Genomic DNA, 20,007 nt, shown 5'->3' with positions numbered 1-20,007 from the left:
TTGAAATCTTACTGTTCTTCAAGGGCCAGAGCAAATGCTAGCTCTTCCTTAGAGCTTAGCTTAAATTCACTTGCCCCACAGTTAAAATTTCTCACTCTTCTGGGTTATTGAAATTTTGTCAAAGCACTTCTGATTCTTCCTTGAGTTGTAATTTTGTGAGTCTGTCTTTCCCACTAGCTCCTTTTGTTAGGGTAGGACCCATGTTCTATTCATCTTTGCTTCTCCCTTAGCATTTTGGAGATTGTAGATGTGTAATAAATATATTGTTGAATTGAGTGCAGTAAGAGATTTTCCCCCTGATGCCACAGTGCTTTAGTTGAAATGAAGTCTATGGCTTGGTATTTTCTCCAGGTAATACCCATTTTTCTCTTTCTTCCCTCTCTTCTTTGTAGATGAGGAAATATCTGATGAGGAAGGGTCTGGAGATGAAGATTCAGAGGGACTGGGTCTGGAGGAATATGATGAGGATGACCTGGGTGCTGCTGAGGAACAGGAGTGTGGTGATCACAGGGAGAGCAAGAAGAGCAGAAGCCACTCTGCAAAAACACCGGGCTTCAGTGTCCAGAGTATCAGTGACTTTGAGAAATTTACCAAGGGAATGGATGACCTTGGGAGCAGTGAGGAGGAGGAAGACGAAGAGAGTGGCATGGAGGAAGGGGATGACGCGGAAGACTCCCAAGGCGAGAGTGAGGAAGACAGGGCTGGAGATAGAAACAGTGAGGATGATGGTGTGGTGATGACCTTCTCTAGTGTCAAAGTTTCTGAGGAAGTGGAGAAAGGAAGAGCCGTGAAGAACCAGATAGGTTTGTACATGGTTTTGCTGATTGCCTGTTTTTCAAAGTATCTGCATTTGGTCTACTTTTCATTTGTTTGTTTTTGGCTATTCTCTATCTCCTGTGTCCTTTCAATTAGTTTGTGACATGCCCCACTTACCCAGAAGCCTAAAGCCCTATTCCTGTATGCTTAGCCAGCCATTTCTGCACTGATCTGCTTAGCTGGTTCTGCTCTAGTACTTCCTGCAACTGGGGAAGATTGAAGACAAGAGTGTTTTCTCCTCTCCTTGGGTTTTAGCATTCCCACTCTGCTGTAGCAAATACTTGCTTCATGGATGCTGAATTTATTTTCTCTAATAGAGAATATTTGTTTCCATGGCATAAAACTGTTAAAGCTGTGGTGCTTAGAGACTGGTGTGGTTTCCTGTTCTTCCCCGCCCCTGCCACCTCACCCTCAGAATATTTTATTATTGAGGAATGGGATTCTCTTTTCTTCTTTTCAGCACTGTGGGACCAGCTCTTGGAAGGAAGGATCAAACTACAAAAAGCTCTGTTGACCACCAACCAACTTCCTCAACCAGATGTTTTCCCATTGTTCAAGGACAAAGGTGGCCCAGAATTTTCCAGCGCCCTGAAAAATAGTAAGAATACTTATGTCCTGTTGGAATACCTAGAACCACTTTGTCAAATGAAGACAGCTTTGATTGAAGTGGACTGGGAGCTTGAGCCATGTTTATTGTGCTTTCTTCTCATCTGCCCTTGCTCTCCCCTCCCCATCCCCCTTGGCTTTCCAAGTTGCTTTTTTTTTTTTTTTTTTTTTTTTGAGACAGAGTCTCGCTCTGTTGCTGAGTCTCAAGTACAGTGGCGTGATCACAGCTTACTGCAGCCTCGTCCTCCTGGGCTCAAGCAATCCTCCCACCTCAGTGATCCTCCCACCTTAGCCTTCCGAGTAGCAGGGACCACAAGCGCGCACCACCATGCCTGTAGAGTGGGATATTTTGTAGAGACAGGGTCTCACTGTGTTGTCCAGGCTGGTCTCAAACTCCTGGCCTCAAGCAGTCCTCCCACCTTTGCTTCCCAAAGTGCTGGGATTACAGATGTGACCTACTGAGCCTGGCCCTGAGTTAATTCTTTAAAGCTCAGGGGACACTGGTTGAAAACCCACTGATGTAGAAAGGGAGAAAAAGAATGTCTAATTCAGCTCATTAAACTTGGTTGTATCATGTGTTTAAAAGATGCTTCCTATGTTTGAGAGGTTTTTAGAACAATGTGCTAAGATGATCTTGTTTATATCTTTCTTTGAGTGGCATAGAGTGAGGAAAGATGATATGCCGAGGGAGAAACACATTTTAGAGGAAAATTACTGAGCTATAAAGAATTCTAGAAGAGGAAAAGGAATTGAGAGACTATTGAGTTCCCAATGTCTTCATTTTACACATGAGAGAATTAAGACCCAGAATGACTTGCCCAAAGTTGCAGAGCTTTTTTGTGTATGGCAGAGATGAGGCTCCAACTTTTCTACCTTATGATGCAGGAATCTTCCCTCTGCACCACACTGCCTCCTGTGTGCTGCTTGCCTGTGTGCCCAGTGGCACTGAAGGACTGGGGCAGAGGGAGATTTAGGGTGAGTGTGCTGTGTTTGGGATCTGTATATATCTATATCTAGATATTCAGAGTCCTCATGAAAGAGATATCTATATCCATAGATATATATCTATAGATTATCTATCTATCTATCTATCTATATATATATTTGGGAGGCCTTGGCCTCCCAAAGTGTTGGGATTACAGGCATGAGCCTCTGCGCTCAGCTGGGATCAATATGTCTTACTTGCATGCTGAGACTTCATGTTTTCATTTGCTCTTTAAAACTTATTTTTTTAGTATCATGGAGTTAGAGTTGGAAGGGACCTGAGGAGGATATCTAATTTGGCATCTGCCTTTAGGTAGAACCGCCTTAAGCCATTCAAGATCAATGTATAGGATTTCCCAGGTAGGGAGTTCAGTGAACGTTTCTTGTAGGTGAATACCTGATGTCATTAGGAATGGCTTCCTAGAGTCCAGTTTTTGGGTTTTGTGTCCTGCCACACTTGAAGCCTGCTTCTTCCCCTGTGGGAAGTCTGGGCAGTCCTTCCCAGGAACCTTATGTGGCCTGTGTGGGTGAGGTGGGCCATTTATATCCCCGCCCCTGTCTTTGCCTCCTTTCTCTCTCAAATAGATGACAGATTGATGGTTTTCAAGTTTTTTGAGATTTTTGGAGCACTTCTCTGCTATTTTTAGTGTCCTAGTACCCTAATTCCTGGTATGCCTTTGGAATGAGACCTAGACTGCTCTAGGTTAAATGTTTTAAATGTTTCACGATAAGGCCTGTTTTCATTTTGTTACTCATTATTCTTTTTGCTTGAGCCTTTTTCATTTTAAAAAATTCATCTTTAAATATAGATATTTTAGGGGTTAGTCAGTGTCCAGTATAATGGACACATATTCTTGGATACGATTTAATTTCTTTTTGTTATGAGACAGGGTCTTGCTCTGTTGCCCAGGCTGGAGTGCAGTAGCGTGATCATAGCTCACTGCAGCTTCGAACTCTTGGGTTCAAGTGATCTTCCCGCCTCAGCCTCCTGAGTAGCTGGTACTACAGGCATGAGCCACCATGCCCGACTAATTTTTTCTTTTTTTGTGGAAATAGGGTCTCACTATGTTGACCAGGCTGGTCTCAAAACTCCTGGTTTCAAATGATCCTTCCGTGTCAGCCTCCCCAAAATGCTGGGATTACAGGTGTGAGCCACCATACTCAACCCATTTAGTGTCTTTAATCACTGCAGTGTTATTTAACTTTTATTTTGTTCTGATCTTTTTACTCTTTTTTTGTACTTAACCAATTGCCTTTACCTCATTGATGAACCTCAGTTAATCTGACAGCATCTATTAATCTGACAGGGTGGGTTGTGGTGGAGGAGGGAGAAGAAAGGAAGTTTGGTATCACATATTCTAAGGTGGGAGGGTAGGGAGTTTTCAAGTAATGAGAATTTCTGTGCATTTGAAGAGTAGCTAATTTTTCTTGTGGCAATATGACATGATATGTTGTATACTCCCCTGTCTTGATAAACAGACTTTAAGAAAAAAATTCTTGGCCGGGTGCAGTGGCTCACGCCTGTAATGCCAGCACTTTGGGAGGCCGAGGTGGGCTGATCACCTGAGGTCAGAAGTTTGAGTCCAGCCTGGCCAATGTGGTGAAACCCCATCTCTACTAAAAATACAAAAATTAGCCAAGTGTGGTGGCAGGTGCCTGTAATCTCAGCTACTCGGGAGGCTGAGGCAGGAGAATTGCTTGAACCTGGGAGGCGGAGGCTGCAGTGAGCCAAGATTGTGCCATTGTACTCCAGCCTGGGCAACAAGAGTGAAACTCCGTCTCAAAAAAAAAAAAAAGTTCTTGGCCGGGCACGGTGGCTCCCGCTTATAATCCCAGCACTTTGGGAGGCTGAGGCAGGCGGATCACTTTAGGTCAAGAGTTTGAGACCAGCCTAGCCAACGTGGTGAAATCCCATCTTTAATAAAAATAAAAATATTAGCCAGGTATGGTGGTGCACACTTGTAGTCCCAGCTACTTGGGAGGTTGAGGCAGGAGAATCACTTGAACCCGGGAGCAAAGGTTGTAGTGAGCTGAGATCGTGCCAGTGCACTCTAGCCTGAGCGACAAGAGCGAAACTGTCCCCCCGAAAAAAAAAAAAAGAGAGAGAGAAAATTCTTGAGCACATTACTCTGGATGACCAATTTGTTACTGTGCTGTATAGCTGGTGTGGAACATAGGCTGAATTTGTACCAACCCCAGAACAACCACTGGAACTTATTGTCTTTAATTAAATCTCTTTTCAGTTTGCTTGGTCTTACAGAGTAGTTAAAGTCAGACCGGCTTGGTTTAGATTTCATCTCAGCCATGGATTAGCCATGTGACCTTGGGCAAGTTACTTAACTTCACAGTAAAATGGGGATAATATGGTTGTGAGGATTAAAGGACATAATCAATAGAAAGCATTAGCACAGTGTCTGGCACACATCTCACCATGAATGTTAGGTACTAATATTATCTTTTTCTGCTCAAAGAGGCATTTGGCAGTGTTCGACCATGTGAGCAATCACTCAATAGTTATCAGTGTAACTGAGCCTCACTAGTCTTCAGTGTTTTTTACTTTTTTATTAGTATTTGGATTCTTTATATAATTTAAATTAACTAATTGTTCTGGAAAGTGTTATAGTTTACTAATACTTACAATGCAGTGTTGGCCTCTTACGACGCTATGGAAAGATGGCTACAGATTTCCTTATTGCTATACCCAGCTACTACCTCCTTGAAGCATTTAACTTTTCCTTGAAATACTTTTCTTTGGCTTGGTGACACTACCTGTGCTGTTTGGGTTCTCCTACCTTTCTGATCTCTTCTCTGGTTCCTTTTGTATCCTCTCAATGTAAATTTCATTCCATTTAGAATCCTGTCCTCAGGTTGCGTTTTCTCAATATAGTCTCTCCTTGGCACTGTCACTTACTCTGATAACCCTAACTATTGCCTCTAAAATAACAGACTTCCACCTGTATTCTAGCTCCAGTAAACTCCTGAGTACCATGCTTTTGTAGCTTCAGCACCCTAAACTCTACTTTTCAGAAACTAAATGAATATCTCCTTCCTCTCCACACGCCACCCCAAACACATAAACTTAGTCCCCAGTCACCTTGGTGTTACATGTTGGTAATTTAAACTTGAACTGTGGAAGTGATTTCAAAGACATCGTCTGATATTTTAGTGGCTGCATAAGTGGTAAGTCATGGAGTAATCTTAACAAAATTAAGGGATTTTCTGTGCACAAAACCATTTCTCTAAAAGGGTTTGCTTTTTCTCTCTTTCTTTTTTTTCTTTTTTTTTGAGATGGAGTCTCTCTCTGTCACCCAGGCTGGAGTGCAGTGGTGCGATCTCAACTCACTGCAACTTCTGCCTCCCAGGTTCAAGCGATTCTCCTGTCTCTGCCTCCTGGGTAGCTGGGACTACAGGCGCATGCCACCACACCTGGCTAATTTTTGTAATTTTTTTTAGTAGAGATGGGGTTTCACCATATTGGCCAGGCTGGTCCTAAACTCCTGATCTCGTGATCCACCCACCTTGGCCTCTCAAAGTGCTGGGCTTACGGGTATGAGCCACCGCGCCTGGCCTTCTCTCTTTTAGAATTTCTACTGTATTAGGAAATACATCTTTTATGTTGGTGGCAATGATATGTAAGGAAGAAGGGAAGTTACTTAAGGAAATCTCACCATGAGTTATTTAAAACTTTTCATTATGGGATATATCAAACTTATATAAAAGTAGAGAAATAGCACAGTGAACCCCCACATGCCTTCACCAGCTTAAGCAATAATCAATTCATGGTCAATCTTATTTCATCTGTAGCTGTACCAACTCTGCTCACCTTCTGGATTATTTTGAAGCAAATAGTACACATTCTGTCATCAGTAAAATTTTCAGCATGTATGTTCAAAAGATGAGGATTTTAAAAAATTATACCATAATCTCACGTAAAAACATTAACAGTAATTTCTTAATAAACATAACTGGCCTGGTGAGGTGGCTCGTGCCTGTAATCCTAGCACTTTGGGAGGCCAAGACAGGTGGATCACCTGAGGTCAGGAGTTCGAGGCCAACCTGACCAACATTGTGAAACCCCGTCTCTACTGAAAATACAAAAAATTAGCTGGGTGTGGTGGCGGGCACCTGTAATTCCAGCTATTCAGGAGGCCAAACAGGAAAATCTCTTAAACTTGGGAGGTGGAGGTCGCAGTGAGGCGAGATTGCGCCACTGCACTCCAGCCTGGGCAACAAGAGCAAAACTCCATCTCAAAAAAAACAAACATACAGACTGGGTGTGGTGGCTCATGCCTGTAATCCCAGCACTTTGGGAGGCCAAGGTGGGCAGATCACCTGAGGTCCGGAGTTCAAGACCAGCCTGGCCAACATAATGAAACACCGTCTCTACAAAAGTACAAAAATTAGCCAGGCATGATGGTGGGTTCCTGTAATCCCATCTACTCAGGAGGCTGAGGTGGGAGAATTGCTTGAACCCAGGAGGCAGAGGTTACAGTGAGCAGAGATCATGCCATTGCACTCCAGCCTGGGTGACAGAGCGAGAGTCTGTCTCAAGAAAACAAACAAACCAACAAACAAAAAACATGACTGATTTGGATGGGTGGGAAAATTGTAAGTAAATGTCTTTTTTGTTTTTTTCTTTTCTTTAAGGCAAAAGGTCCTAGAGAGTATTTCTGTAACGGGTACTCTACTGTCTTTTTCCGAGTTTGCTCTATAGCTTTAAATGAAGTGATTAAAGGAAAGCTAAACTTCAGTCATAATAAGTTGACCTTTTAGTGCAACGCATGTTATTAATGTATTTAATGAGATGCATTACAAACTGCAGTGAGCACCGTGTTTCATTACAGGTCTAAAATGCAATATCATTAAAGACCTTTAATAGAAACAATGGTTGACATTTTGATATTTCCCGTAAGCAAAACATCCAAGAACACAGCATAATGTAATATAAATACAGAGGAAGTATTAAGATTTTTTACTTTCCTAAGAGTATGAAAACAAATTTCACTATTAATAAGTTATATTTTGTTTGCACCCTGTTATCTTCCTGTTTCATACTTACACTCTCATATCTTTGTGGTCCTTGCCCAAAAGCCCCAATTATTTTGACTTGACTAGACTAAAATTTTTTTTTCCCCCAAGATGGAGTCTTGCTCTGTCGCTCAGGCCGGAGTGCAGTGGTGCGACCTTGGCTCACTGCAACCTCCGCCTCCCGGGTTTAAGTGATTCTCCTGCCTCAGCCTCCGGAGTAGCAGGGAGTACAGGCATGCAGCACCACGCACAGCTAATTTTTGTATTTTTAGTAGAGACGAGGTTTCACCATATTGGCCAGGCTGGTCTTGAACTCCTGACCTCAAGATCCGCCCGCCTCGGCCTCCCAAAGTGCTGGGATTACAGGCATGAGCCACTGCACCCAGCTAGACTAAAATTTTTAATGGTAATTTGTCCTCAGCAATAATAGATACCTTAAATAATAATGTTTTAAATTTTGCGTAAGCTGTGGGAAATCGTGGAGTCTTGATAATGTTTTGTTTTTAAAGTTTCACTTATTTTTAAGTAGGCAGTACATTCACATAGTTCAAAATTCAAAAATACTAAGGACTATATATACAGTGATAATCCTGTACCCCTGCCACCCAGTACCCTGTCCCACAGGCAACCAATTTTATCACTGAAATCCCCCCCTTTTAAATTACTTAGTTGCCTTAGGTGACAAATCCATAAACGATTATTTCGGAGTTCTCTCAGTTAACACTTTATGGGTTTTTGGCAAAGTTCTCACAATGTTCTGTAGAACCTTGAAATATTTTTAATTACTTGGGATGGGTTTAAGTGTTGCTTGGGATAAAGGCACTTGCAACCCCCTCTAATTGTAACATTGTGTAGGCTTAAGGACCCTTATTGCTGCAGACTTCATCTAGCCAAGATGATGTGAGTAAGATTGATCTTTTTGCTTCAGCTGATGGCTATCATTTTTTAAAATAGCTTCAGTGTTCTAATTATAAAAGTATGTCATGCTTATTTCAAAGATCGGAAAATACATAGAAGCATAAAGAAGAAAATAAGGATTAGCTGTAATCCTACTGCCCAGAAATAACCATAGTTGTCATTTTGATGAATATCCTTGCAGACCTTTTCGCATGCACACGCACACTCACCACACACTTTTTAAAACAAAAAATGGAATCATATAAATATGTACTATTGTCAAGCTTATTTTTCCTACTTAATATTTCATGTCAGTATATTTAGATGTACATCAGCATTTTTAGGAGTTAAAGTATTCCTTTTTATAGATTTACTGCAATTTAGTTAACCAATCTGTATTGATGGGTGCTTAGGTTTATTCTAGCTTTTCACTTGTATAAAACATGCTTTAATAAACATCCTTGTACATACATATTTGTGCAGTTTGTCTAAAAATAGCACTGTCCAGTAGAAATATAATGCAAGCCGCATGTAATTTAAAATTTTTTAATAACCACATTTTAAAAAAGAAACAGTTAAAATTAATTTTAGACATATTGAACCCAATATATCAAAGATATTATAATTTCAATGTGATCAATATAAAAATCTTAATGAGATATTTTACATTCCTTTTTTCATGTTAAGTCTTTGAAATCCAGAGTATATTCTATAATCACAGTTCATCTCAGTTGGGACTAGACACATTTTGAGTGCTTAGTAGCCACGTGTAGCTAGTGGATACTGTATCATATTGCCCAGATCTATATTCCCTGGAAGTGTAGTTGCTGGGACAAAGGACTTGTACATTGATTTTTTTTTTTTTTTGGAGACAGAGTTTTCACTCTTGTCGCCCAGGCTGGAGTGCAATGGCAGGATCTCGGCTCACTGCAACCTCTGCCCCCCGGGTTTAAGCAATTCTCCTGCCTCAGCCTCCTGAGTAGCTGGGATTACAGGCATCCACCACCGTGCCTGGCTAATTTTTGTGTTTTTGGTAGAGACTAGGTTTCACTGTGTTGGCCAGGCTGGTTTTGAACTCCTGACCTCAGGTAATCTGCCTGTCTCAGCCTCCCAAAGTGCTGGGATTACAGGCGTGAGCCACGGTGCTGGGCCTTGTACATTGTTTTTTTAAAAAGGCTTTTGGAATATATTGCCTAACTAGCCCCTGGAAGAATTGTAACAATTTAAATTCTCATCTGTAACAGTTGTTTTCCTACACTCCTGCCTCCACTAGGTATTATTGATCTTCTTTTTGCTAAACTGTAGGTGGGAAATGAAGGCAATCATTTCTTGATAAGTTTCTGTTTGATATTTACATAATACCTGTTAGCACTGAAATAACATATGCACTGTTTTATCTATTTATTAGAGAGTGAGTTCTGTGTAGGAAGACTTTTTGTCCCTTTTGAGCTACTACTTTGTCCAACTTAGTTAATTAGGCATTTATATAATGTAGAGAGTAAAGCTGGATCACAGAGCAAGAACTTTTCCAAAGTCACCAAGTGGTGGAATGAGGAGGGGAGTGTCAGATTCTTATACACTGATTCTACCTACCCTAAGAGTATAAGCCCTAAATGGGTCACAGACCTGTGTGAGCTAAGGGCAGCTTAAAAACTACTGATACCAATCTAGCTAGAAAATGCATTTCACTGTTTTGGGGTTGGGTTTCTTAGGAGTGAGAGTTGTCTTCAGCATCAGAAACAATTTTTTTTTTTTGACTGCTCCATAGACAGAGCAGGGCTATCCCATAGGCAGAGTGGCCCAGAGTAGCTCAGAAAAATAATGTTTAATACTAATGAGTTAGATAAGAAAGTAGCCCTGACTTGGAGTAGCTAGTAGCTCCATAGTAGGATCACTGTGTCACTATATTCATGGTGAAGTTGTATATATCATTGCACAATGGAACCTCTTTATATGTACATTTAATTAACTCAAACATAACTATATGTGCCTGGCCAAAAGAAAAAGAGGGAGAGGCTGGGCACTGTGGCTCATGCCTGTGATCCCAGTACTTTGGGAGGCCAAGGCAGGCGAATCACCTGAGGTCAGGAGTTCGAGACCAGTTCAACATGGTGAAATCCCTCTCTGTTAAAAATACAAAAAATGAGCCGGGAGTGGTGGCGGATGCTTGTAATCCCAGCTACTCGGGAGGCTGAGGCAGGAGAATCGCTTGAACCCGGGAGGTGGAGATTGCAGTGAGCCAAGATCGCACCATTGCACTCCAGCCTGACAAGAGCAAAACTCCGTCTCAAACAAAACAAAACAAAAACCAAGGGGAGAGAAACTGTTTATATAGTGCCAATAATTCTGCCTGCCACTTTATTCAGTGAGCATAGGGTATGCATGAGATGGCAGGCAGATTCTTTTATTGCCTTGGTTATTTTTTGTTCTTGGGTACCTCTTTAGTGAGCATCGATCAACAGAATATCAATCTAGTGCTTAAAGTTACAGCATGCAGTCTTTGTACAGGACGGTCCCTAAATTGAATCATCTGTGTTTAATTGACAAAGTGCTGTATGGGCTAATGTTCGAGGGGAAAGACTGGCTGTGTTGAACTTACTGAAAGGTAGCACAATGCCACACGTTATGTACAATATAAGGGATTTTCAAAGTGGTTTTGTCAAAACTTGATTTTTTGCTTTATGCTTAGACTTTAGAACCCAACTGCTGCATAAGATGATACTCTATTGTTTATGTCTTAAAACCTGTTCTTAAATTGTTTTTTTAAAATCACACAGGAGTAAGATAAATATACAGAAGCCTTCAGGAAGACAGTACTCCTTTGACTGACATTCAGTCTCATTTTATTTGTTTTACTTCTGTAACTTTAGATAATTTGTTTATATCTCTGTCTTGATTTATTTATTCTCTGATATGAAAGGTGAGACTGCTGCTAATGGAAGTAAGATGGGGATTGAGAACTGACTTATCTAGCAACATGGTGGGCATCCTTGACCTTGATGGAGTTTGGCAGGCTAGTAGGCTTACAGGCTTGACTGGAATGGGTTTAAGAGACAGTGGAGTGGCTGGGCACAGTGGCTCACGCCTGTAACCCTAGCACTTTGGGAGGCCAAGATGGGCAGATCACTTGAGCCCAGGAGTTCAGGACCAGCCTGGGCAATACAGTGAGACCCTGTCTCAATTTTTAAAAATTAATTTTAAAAAAGAAACAAAAAAAGAGAATGGGGAAAATGAAATAGTAAAGTATAGGCAACTCTTTGAAGGGTTGTTGCTTTAAAGGGGAGCAGAGAAATGGGGCATTGGATGGTGAAGGATGTGGTCAAGAGAGGGGTGTTTTGCTTGTTTTTTTTTTTTTTAAGGTGAAATATCAGCATGTTTGTATGTTGATAGGAGTGACCCAGCAGAGAGGGGGAAATTGATGATGCAGGAGAGGGGGACATCTGTTGTCACAGTGTCCTATAGTGGGTGAGTGGGGATGGAGTGGAGATGGGCCAGTGCACAGGAGTGCCTTAGATAGCAATGTGGACCATCTCATGGTGGCGGGTGCCTGTAATCCTAGCTACTCAGGAGGCTGAGGTAGGAAAATCACCTGAATCCAGAAGGCGGAGGTTGCGGTGGGCCAAGATTGCGCCACCGCACTCCAGCCTGGGTGAAAGAGCAAGACTGTCTTTAAAACAAAACAAAACAGAAAAACCAATAAACTGCATTTACAGTGTATTACCATGTAAATAAGGTAGACTACCAGGACAGGGAAGAATTGGAAAATTGTGTTTTCTTCCCTGTTTTTTCAGTCATGGCTCCTAGGCCACTCAAAGGAGAATATTCCTAGTTTAGTTCAAGTTTTTAGTTGCTCTCCATTACCTGCTTAAAATCATGCTATTTTCAGTTCGCTTCCTATTTATTTATTTTTTCCCTTTTGCCCCCCTCCCCCCCCACACCGTAGCTCAGTTTTATCATCTCAATCCTTTTTTTCCTAAACTTTACATCATGCCATCTCTTGTGCTAAATTTTCCATTTTGAGCTGGTTGTTCTCTAGGAGTAGTGCACAGCTGTGCTCTTGGGCCTTTCGTTGCTCTTCTGGGGAGAGCTACTGCTTTCGGGTTTTCAGGCTCTCTTTTGTTATCTCAGTTTACTGTCAGTTTGCTGCCAAACATGCATCCAGAGTAAGTTATCTGAGTTCTTGTAGGTTTGAAAATACTGTGCCCTCATTCCTCATTGATGTATTCTTGTTTGATTGGGTAGACCTTTCTAGATTGAAAATTACTTTCCCTCAGAATTAGAAAGTATTGCCTGTTACTGGTTTCCTCTTGCTGCTGTAACAAATTACCGCAAGCTTGGTGACTTAACAGCACACATTGATTATCATATCGTTCTGGAGGTCACAAGTCCTAAAATCAAGGTGTCAGCAGGGCTTTGTTCCTGGAGGCTCTAGGGGAGAAATCTGTTTGCTTGCCTTTTCCAGCTTTTATAGGCGGCCACATTCTTTGCTCATGGTCCTCTTCCATCTTTAAAACCAGCAATTCCATCTCTCCAACCTCTCCTTTCCTGACTCTGACCCTATTGCCTTCCTCTTATAAGGACCCTTGAGATCACATTGGACCACCTGGCTTATCCAGGATAATCTCAAGATCCTTAATTATATCTGCAAAGTCCTTTTGACTTTTTGATATGTTACTGACAAAGCCACATTCACATGTTCTGGGGTTTAGGATGTAGATATCTTTGGGGGACCATTATTCAGCCTACTATGTGCCTTATTGTCTTCTACCATCCCAGTGTTTTCCAGTGACAAGGTATGAATCTCATTCCTTTGTAGATGACTTATTTTTGGTCTCTGGACATGTTTGGGATCTTCTCTTCATTATTTTTTCTTGTATTTTTATTTTTTATTGAGAGAGGGCCTTCATCTCTTGCCCACGCTGGAATGTGGTGGTGCAATCATGGCTCACTGCAGCCTCGAACTCCTGGGCTCAAGTGACCCTCCCGCTTCAGCCTCCCAAGTAGCTGGGCCTCAGGTGCGTGCCACTACGTCCAGCTAATTTTTTTCTTTTTTCTTTTTTATAGAGATGGGGTCTTGCAGTGTTCCCCAGGCTGTCTTTATTCTTGATTTTCTGAAATTGGCTAAAGAGATGTCTAAGTATGGGTCATTTTTTATTTATTATGCTAAACATTTACCTTAGTAAGTATGAAGACTGGGGTCCTTCAGTTTTGGGAAAATCTTTTCTAATATTTCTTTAATAATTTTCTTCCTTCCATTTTCTCTGTTCTCCTAGATTTTAAGCCTGAACTAGTGTTGTGTCTCTTATGTGTTATTTAACATTTTCCATCTTTCTGTGATTTTACCATGTTTATGTTCTGAAAGATTTTTGAAGCTGATTTCCAGATTTTTTTTTTAAAAAAATCAGTTTTTTAAGTTGTTATTTTTAAGCTGCTGAGTTCATATTTTATTTTATTGTAAGACAGGATCTTGCTGTGGTGTTGCCCAGGCTGGAGTGTAGTGATGTGATCATAACTCACTGCAGGCTCAAACTCCTGGGCTCAAGTGATGCTCCTGCCTCACCCTCCCAAGTAGCTGGGACTACATGTGTGTGCCACTGTGCCTGGCTAATTTAAAAAAAATTTCTGGTAGAGATGAGGTCTCACTGTGTTGCCCAAGCTGGTCTTGAGCTCCTGGGCTCAAGTGATCCTCCCGCCTCAGCCTCCCAAAATGCTGGTATTACAGGTGTGAACTGCCATGCCCACCCTGAAGTTTTCATTTTAAATCATATTTTTAATCTTTAAGGGGTCTTTTGATTCCTGAGTGTTCCTTTTCTGTATAATTAATAAGAGTATATTATGTAAATTTAAAGTTTTGTTGTTGTTGTTGTAAAGTCATTTTAATTCCTGGAATTGTTCCTGTCTCAACCAGATTTTTTGTTTATCTTGGACATTTTCCTTTCTTGGCAGGGGAGGGGAGGAGGTAGAGATGGGGTTGCCCACCATGTTGCCCAGGCTGATCTCAAACTCCTGGCCTCAAGTGATCCTCCTGCCCTGGCCTCCCAAAGTGCTGGGATTACAGGCATGAGCCACTGTGCCCTCATTTTAAAATTTGTATCCAATACCTATATACAATTTAAAGAGTCAGATAATTCTAGGAAGCTTGTTATGAAAACCAGTAGTCTGCTGCTTGGGTGTATCACTTCTGTGCCATAACCCTTTCTCCTGAAGCAACAATTTTAAGTTATTTTGTTATATCTTTTTTTGTTTTTTGTTTTGAATCCATGGGTTTCTCTAATTAACATGGTTTGTTTCTACTTGACTTTTCAGTTTTAGGCATTACCTGTTGACTCCCCTTTATAAAAATGAAGATTTAGCTCTTATTCCTACTACACTCATGCATACTTTCTGGTTATGTTATTAATTTGTCCCTTTGTGGTTATATTGTAGTTTGGTTAGATCAGTGTTCAGTATTTACATTATTATGTCTGTAAACATTTTTCACAGCTGAGCCATGTAATAAATATACTATGATTATTTTCCTTTCCCACACATTGTTTTGTTTTCTAGAGTTGATTGTTACATTTTTGTTTGAGTTTTCTGTGTAGTTAATTCAAGCCCAAACTTTTCTCCAGTTAGCTAAATCTCTTCTCAAGTCTAAAGTTGCATCAAATATTGTGCCAGTTGATGTTCCTTAAGTCTCTCCCAGAGCTTTTCAACCTGCTCTCATCTGGCCTGTTCACCTTCTCAGGTGTCCAGCTGTCATGCTGGGATGTGCCTTCAGCATCATCCTGGGTGTTACCTTAGCTTCTTGCTTCTGTGGATCTCCTATTCCAGAGTCTTTCTTGGCTACTTCCAATTTTTGTTGTACATCCTCTCATAGCTTGCTGAGAAGGGGTGTGTGGGAGGTAAATTTTTTTAGACTTCAGTTGTCTTAAAATACCTTTATTCTATCATCACAATTGATGGTTTGTATATAGAATTCTATAGAATGTTACATTGTATTTCAGCTTCTAAAGTTGCAATTGGTAAGTCAGAAGCTGTTCTGATTCCAGACCTTGCCTTTTTTTTTTTTTTTTTCTTTTTGGAAACTGCAGACTTTTCTTTGTCCACAGAATTCTGAAATTTCATAATGATGCACCATAGCGTAGATCTGTTTTTGTCTGTTGTCTGGAGCATTTGGAGGGCCTTTTCAATCTAGAAATTCATATCTTTCAGTCCTGGAAAATCCTCTTGGAATTATTTTGTTTTTTACTATCTCCCCTGTGTTTCCTTTCTCTCTGTCCTCTCTCTTTCTGGAAGGCCTATTACTTGGCATCAGACTGTTTCTGTGATTCTTTTTCTCTTCAATTTTTCATCCCTCCCTCTCTCTTCTAAGACATTTCCTCAGCTTTATTTTCAGTACTTTCTATTGAGTTTTTAAAATTTTCTTCTATTTTTTTCTTTTTTCTTTTTCTTTCTTTCTTTCTTTTTTTTTTTTTTTTTTTGAGATAGGCTCTCACTTTGTCACCCAGGCTTGATCTTGATCTCGGCTCACTGCAGCCTTGGCCTCCTGGGCTCAAGCAGTCCACCTGCATCAGCCCCACAAGTAGCTGGGACTACAGGTGCATGCCACCACGCCTAACTAATTCTTTGTAGTTTTTGTAGAGATGAGGTTTTGCTGTGTTGGCCAGGCTTGTCTTAAATTCCTGAGCTTAGGTGATCTACCTGCCTTGGCTTCTCAAAGCACTGGGATTATAGGCGTAAGCTACCGTGCATGGCCTCTTCTATCATATTTTTATTTTATTTTATTTTATTTATTGTTTGGGTTTTTTTCTTTTTTCTTGTTTCAAGAGAAGGTCCCACTCTGTCACCTAGACCGGAGTACAGTGGTGTGATCATAGCTCACTGCAGCCTCAGACTCCTGGGCTCAGGTTATCTTCCTGCCTTAGCCTCCTGAGTAGCTAGGACTACAGGTGCATGCCATCCCATCTGGCTATTTTTTATTTTTAGTAGAAATGAGGTCTTGCTGTGTTGCCCAGGCTGATCTTGAACTCCTGGCTTCGAGTGATCAAGTGATCCTTCTGCCTCAGCCTCCCAAAGCGCTGACATTACAGATGTGAACCCTAGCGCCTGGCCTATGTATTTTTGTATGTGTTCTTCCTGCACAGTCTGTTTCCTCTAAGCTGCTTTTTTTTTTTTTTTTTTTTGCTTTTGCTTTAACTCCTGTGTAACATGTTACATGTTTTTCTTGGATTTTTGGTGATCCTCTGCGGTCTCTGTTGATTTTTAAGTGTATCATACCAAAAAGTTGATTGGGAACTTTGTATGTTGGATGGGGCTTTTTGTCTATGGTTTCCATTGTAAAGCAATCTATCTGCACCATTTTGGAAGAACTCCCAATGGCAGTATCTTTAGATCTTTGCTCTTTATGAGATCAAAATCTAGAGGAATTCCAGTTTCCTGTCTGGTGGCCAACATTCTAGGAGGTGGGTAGGCTTGGGGATCTAGGCATTCAGTCTGTAAACTTCAGCTTAGTCCCCTTGTTTTCAATATTATGCCTTTGCCCTCAACTATGATCTGGAATCTCCCTGTCCAGAGACCCTCTCTTTAGCTCTCTTCAAGGATAAACCTCTAAATTTTGTCTAAATAAGAAGATAAGATATTTCAACTGCTCCACTTGTTTTTAGGCCTGCTTTGATCTCCTTTTCTAGAGGTGCTGGGCACTGCCAGTTCCTGAATCCTCTGCATTCTGTTTCTGGACTGTAAGTGAGGTTGCATCTGATTCTTCATTGCTAGCACCCCAGTCATCTTGCTTAGGTTAGCTAAGTCAGTTATTATTTGTCCATTTGCTTTTTCAAAAACTGGTTTGTTGAGATATAATTGACATAATAAATTGCCCATATGTCCAGTGTGTAATTTGACATTTATATACACCCGGGAAACCATCACCAGTCAAGATAATGAACATATTCCTCATCCCCAGAAGTTTCCTCAGCCTCTTTATAATCTTTCCCTCCTGGCCTTCCCTGTTTGTCCCTAGGCAACCACTAAATCTGCTGTCACTATGGGTTAGTTTACATTTTCTAGAAATCTATATAAGTGGAATTATACAGTTTGTATCCTTTTTAGTCTGGCTTTTGCTCAGCATAATTATTTTGAGCATCCTCCATATTTTTTCATGTGTCAGTAGTTCATTGCCTTTTGTTGCTGAGTAGTATCCCATTGTATGGATATACCACAATTTGTTTTGTTTCCAGTTTTTGGCTATTACAAATAAATCTGCTACAAACATTTGTATAGATGTTTTTATATGGACATAGACTTTCATTTCTCTTGGGTAGCTAAGAATAGAATGGCTGAGTCGCATGGTAAATGCATGTTTAACTTCGGAAACTGCCAAGCTATTTTCCAAAGTGGTTATACCATTTTGCAGTCCCACCAGCAGTGTATGAGATTTCTAGTTGCTCCACTTCCTCATAACATTTGGTATGTTCTTAATTTTAAACATTCTAATAATTGTATAGGTAGGTTACAGAACTGAGTTGCTATCCTGTCTCTCATTCTTTGCCTTTCTTTTGTGGGTTTACTCCTTTTAAAAGTTACTTTTTAAAAAAGTTACCTTAATCAGTGGAATAGAATAGAGAGTTCTGAAACAAATTCATACAAATAATGGGCAGTTGACTTTTAAAGGTGCAAAGTCAAGTCAGTCAAGTCAGTGGAGAATGGATAGTTTCTTTATTTTTTTTTTAAGAGACAGTGTCTTCCTCTTTTGTGGAGGCTGAAATGCAGTGACGATCATGGCTCACTGCAGCACTGAGCTCCTGGCTCATGCAGTCTTCCCACCCTAACCTCCTGAGTAGCTGGGACTGCAGGTGTATGCCATCATGGCCTGCTAAATTTTCTTTATTTTTCTTAGAAATGAGGTCTTGTTACGTTTCCCAGGCTGGTCTCGAACTCCTGCCCTCCTGCCTCGGCCTCCCAAAATGCTGAGATTACAGGCATAAGCCACCATTCCCGGCCTGGATAGTCTTTTCAACAAATGGTGCTGGGACAATTGTGCAGTCATTTGCAAAAAAAAAAAGAACTTCAACCTGTACCTCATACTTGATATAAAAATTAACACAAGACAGTCAATTTATATTAACTTAAATATAAATCATGAAGTGTTTTGAAAAACATATGGGAGAAAACTCTATGTCATTGGGTTAGGCAAAGAGTTTTTAAATACAATATCAAAAACATAATTCATAAAAGGACAAATTGATAATTGGGCCAAATCAGAATTAAAATCTTTTGCTCTGTGAAAGATATGTTAAAATAATGAAAAGATAAGCTGTAGACCAAGAGGAAATGTTTGCAAATCACATAATTAACAATCAACTTGTGTCCAGAGTGTATAAAGAACTCTCAAAACTCAACAATAAAAAATACCCATTCAAAAAAAAATGGGCAAAAGATTTGGACACTTTATCAAAGACAATATATGATAGCAAATAAGCACATGAAAAGAGATTTAACTTAATCATTAATGTTTAGCAAGATGCAAATTAAAACCACAAGGAGATACCTCTACATACCTATTAGGCCAAACACAAATGCACACCTGACAACACCAAGTGCTGGGAAGAATGTAGAGCAACTGGAACTTTCATACATTGCTGATGGGAATGCAAAATAGTACAGCCACTTTGGAAAAACAGTCTGGCAGTTTTTAAATAAAGCTAAACATATATTCATCATATGAGCCTGATCCAGTAGTCTCTGTCTTAGATATCTGCCCTAGAAAAATGAAGACATACATTCACACAAAGTCTTGTACATGCACGTTCATAGCAGCATTATTTATAATCACCAAAAACTGGAAACAGCCCAAATGTCCAAATGTGCAACAAATTGTACATTAGTCAGCAATAAAAAGGAATAAACTATTGATACATGCAAAAACGTGGATGAACCTCAAGGGTATTATACTAAGTGAAATATGCCAGCCTCAAAAGATTTTATACTTGGAAATTCCATTTATATGACATTCTGGAAAAGGTAAAATTATTGGGACAGATCAGTGGCTACCATGGATTAGGAATGGGAGAAAGGTCTGAGTGCAAAGAGGCAGCCCAGCTTTCTTCTTTGTTTTCTATGAGTTTCTATTTTCCTCTCCACTAATCTTGTTTCCTTGGAGTATTTTCCACCTGTTTTCCACAGTGGCTCTCTGTTGAACCCTTCAGCCTGGCTTGATTGTTGTGTACGTTTTGCTTGGATTGAGGGAGGGGGTATATGTGTGCTTATTCCCAGATAACTCTGGGAATATTTCTTATGGTAATGGATACATGATACAGTACTTCTAGGGATAGAGGAATGGGCCACATCAACCTATAGTGTCATTTTTGCTTGAAATATATATCCTTGGTACTAAAACCTTACCCAGAAGAGAATAATAGATTACACAGAGCTTCTAGATTTTGATGTGGGTTAGAACTGAAAAATGAGATGTCTTTAAACTCTTTTTCCTTCTCTCTTTGATAAGTGATATAATGTGGTTTGGACACTCAGAGATTCCTGAGATTCCAGGTTCTGGTTGATGATTTACTGCAAAATTGCTTATAAATTGAAGTAGAAAATGTTTTGCAGACCTGGCAGCTTTCTGGCTTCACACCCATTTGTCACCCAGCATTTCCCTTTGTGTATAGAACAAGAATTAATTAGGCTGCACTGCAGGAA

At 40.4% G+C, this 20,007-nt stretch overlaps 1 protein-coding gene across 1 annotated transcript in view; it reads left to right on the top strand.

Annotated features, from left to right (window-relative positions):
• AATF (apoptosis antagonizing transcription factor) overlaps positions 1–20,007 on the top strand; it is a 109,849-nt gene that overhangs the window by 6,256 nt on the left and 83,586 nt on the right. Inside the window, exons 3-4 of the mRNA XM_019028176.4 lie at positions 393–803; positions 1,277–1,414. Coding sequence (XP_018883721.3) covers positions 393–803; positions 1,277–1,414 — 549 coding nt within the window. The remainder of the gene's footprint in view (positions 1–392; positions 804–1,276; positions 1,415–20,007) is intronic.

This window comes from Gorilla gorilla, chromosome 4 (assembly GCF_029281585.2).
Source record: "Gorilla gorilla gorilla isolate KB3781 chromosome 4, NHGRI_mGorGor1-v2.1_pri, whole genome shotgun sequence".
NCBI lineage: Eukaryota > Metazoa > Chordata > Mammalia > Primates > Hominidae > Gorilla > Gorilla gorilla.
This window is presented reverse-complemented; position numbering and strand designations above follow the sequence as displayed.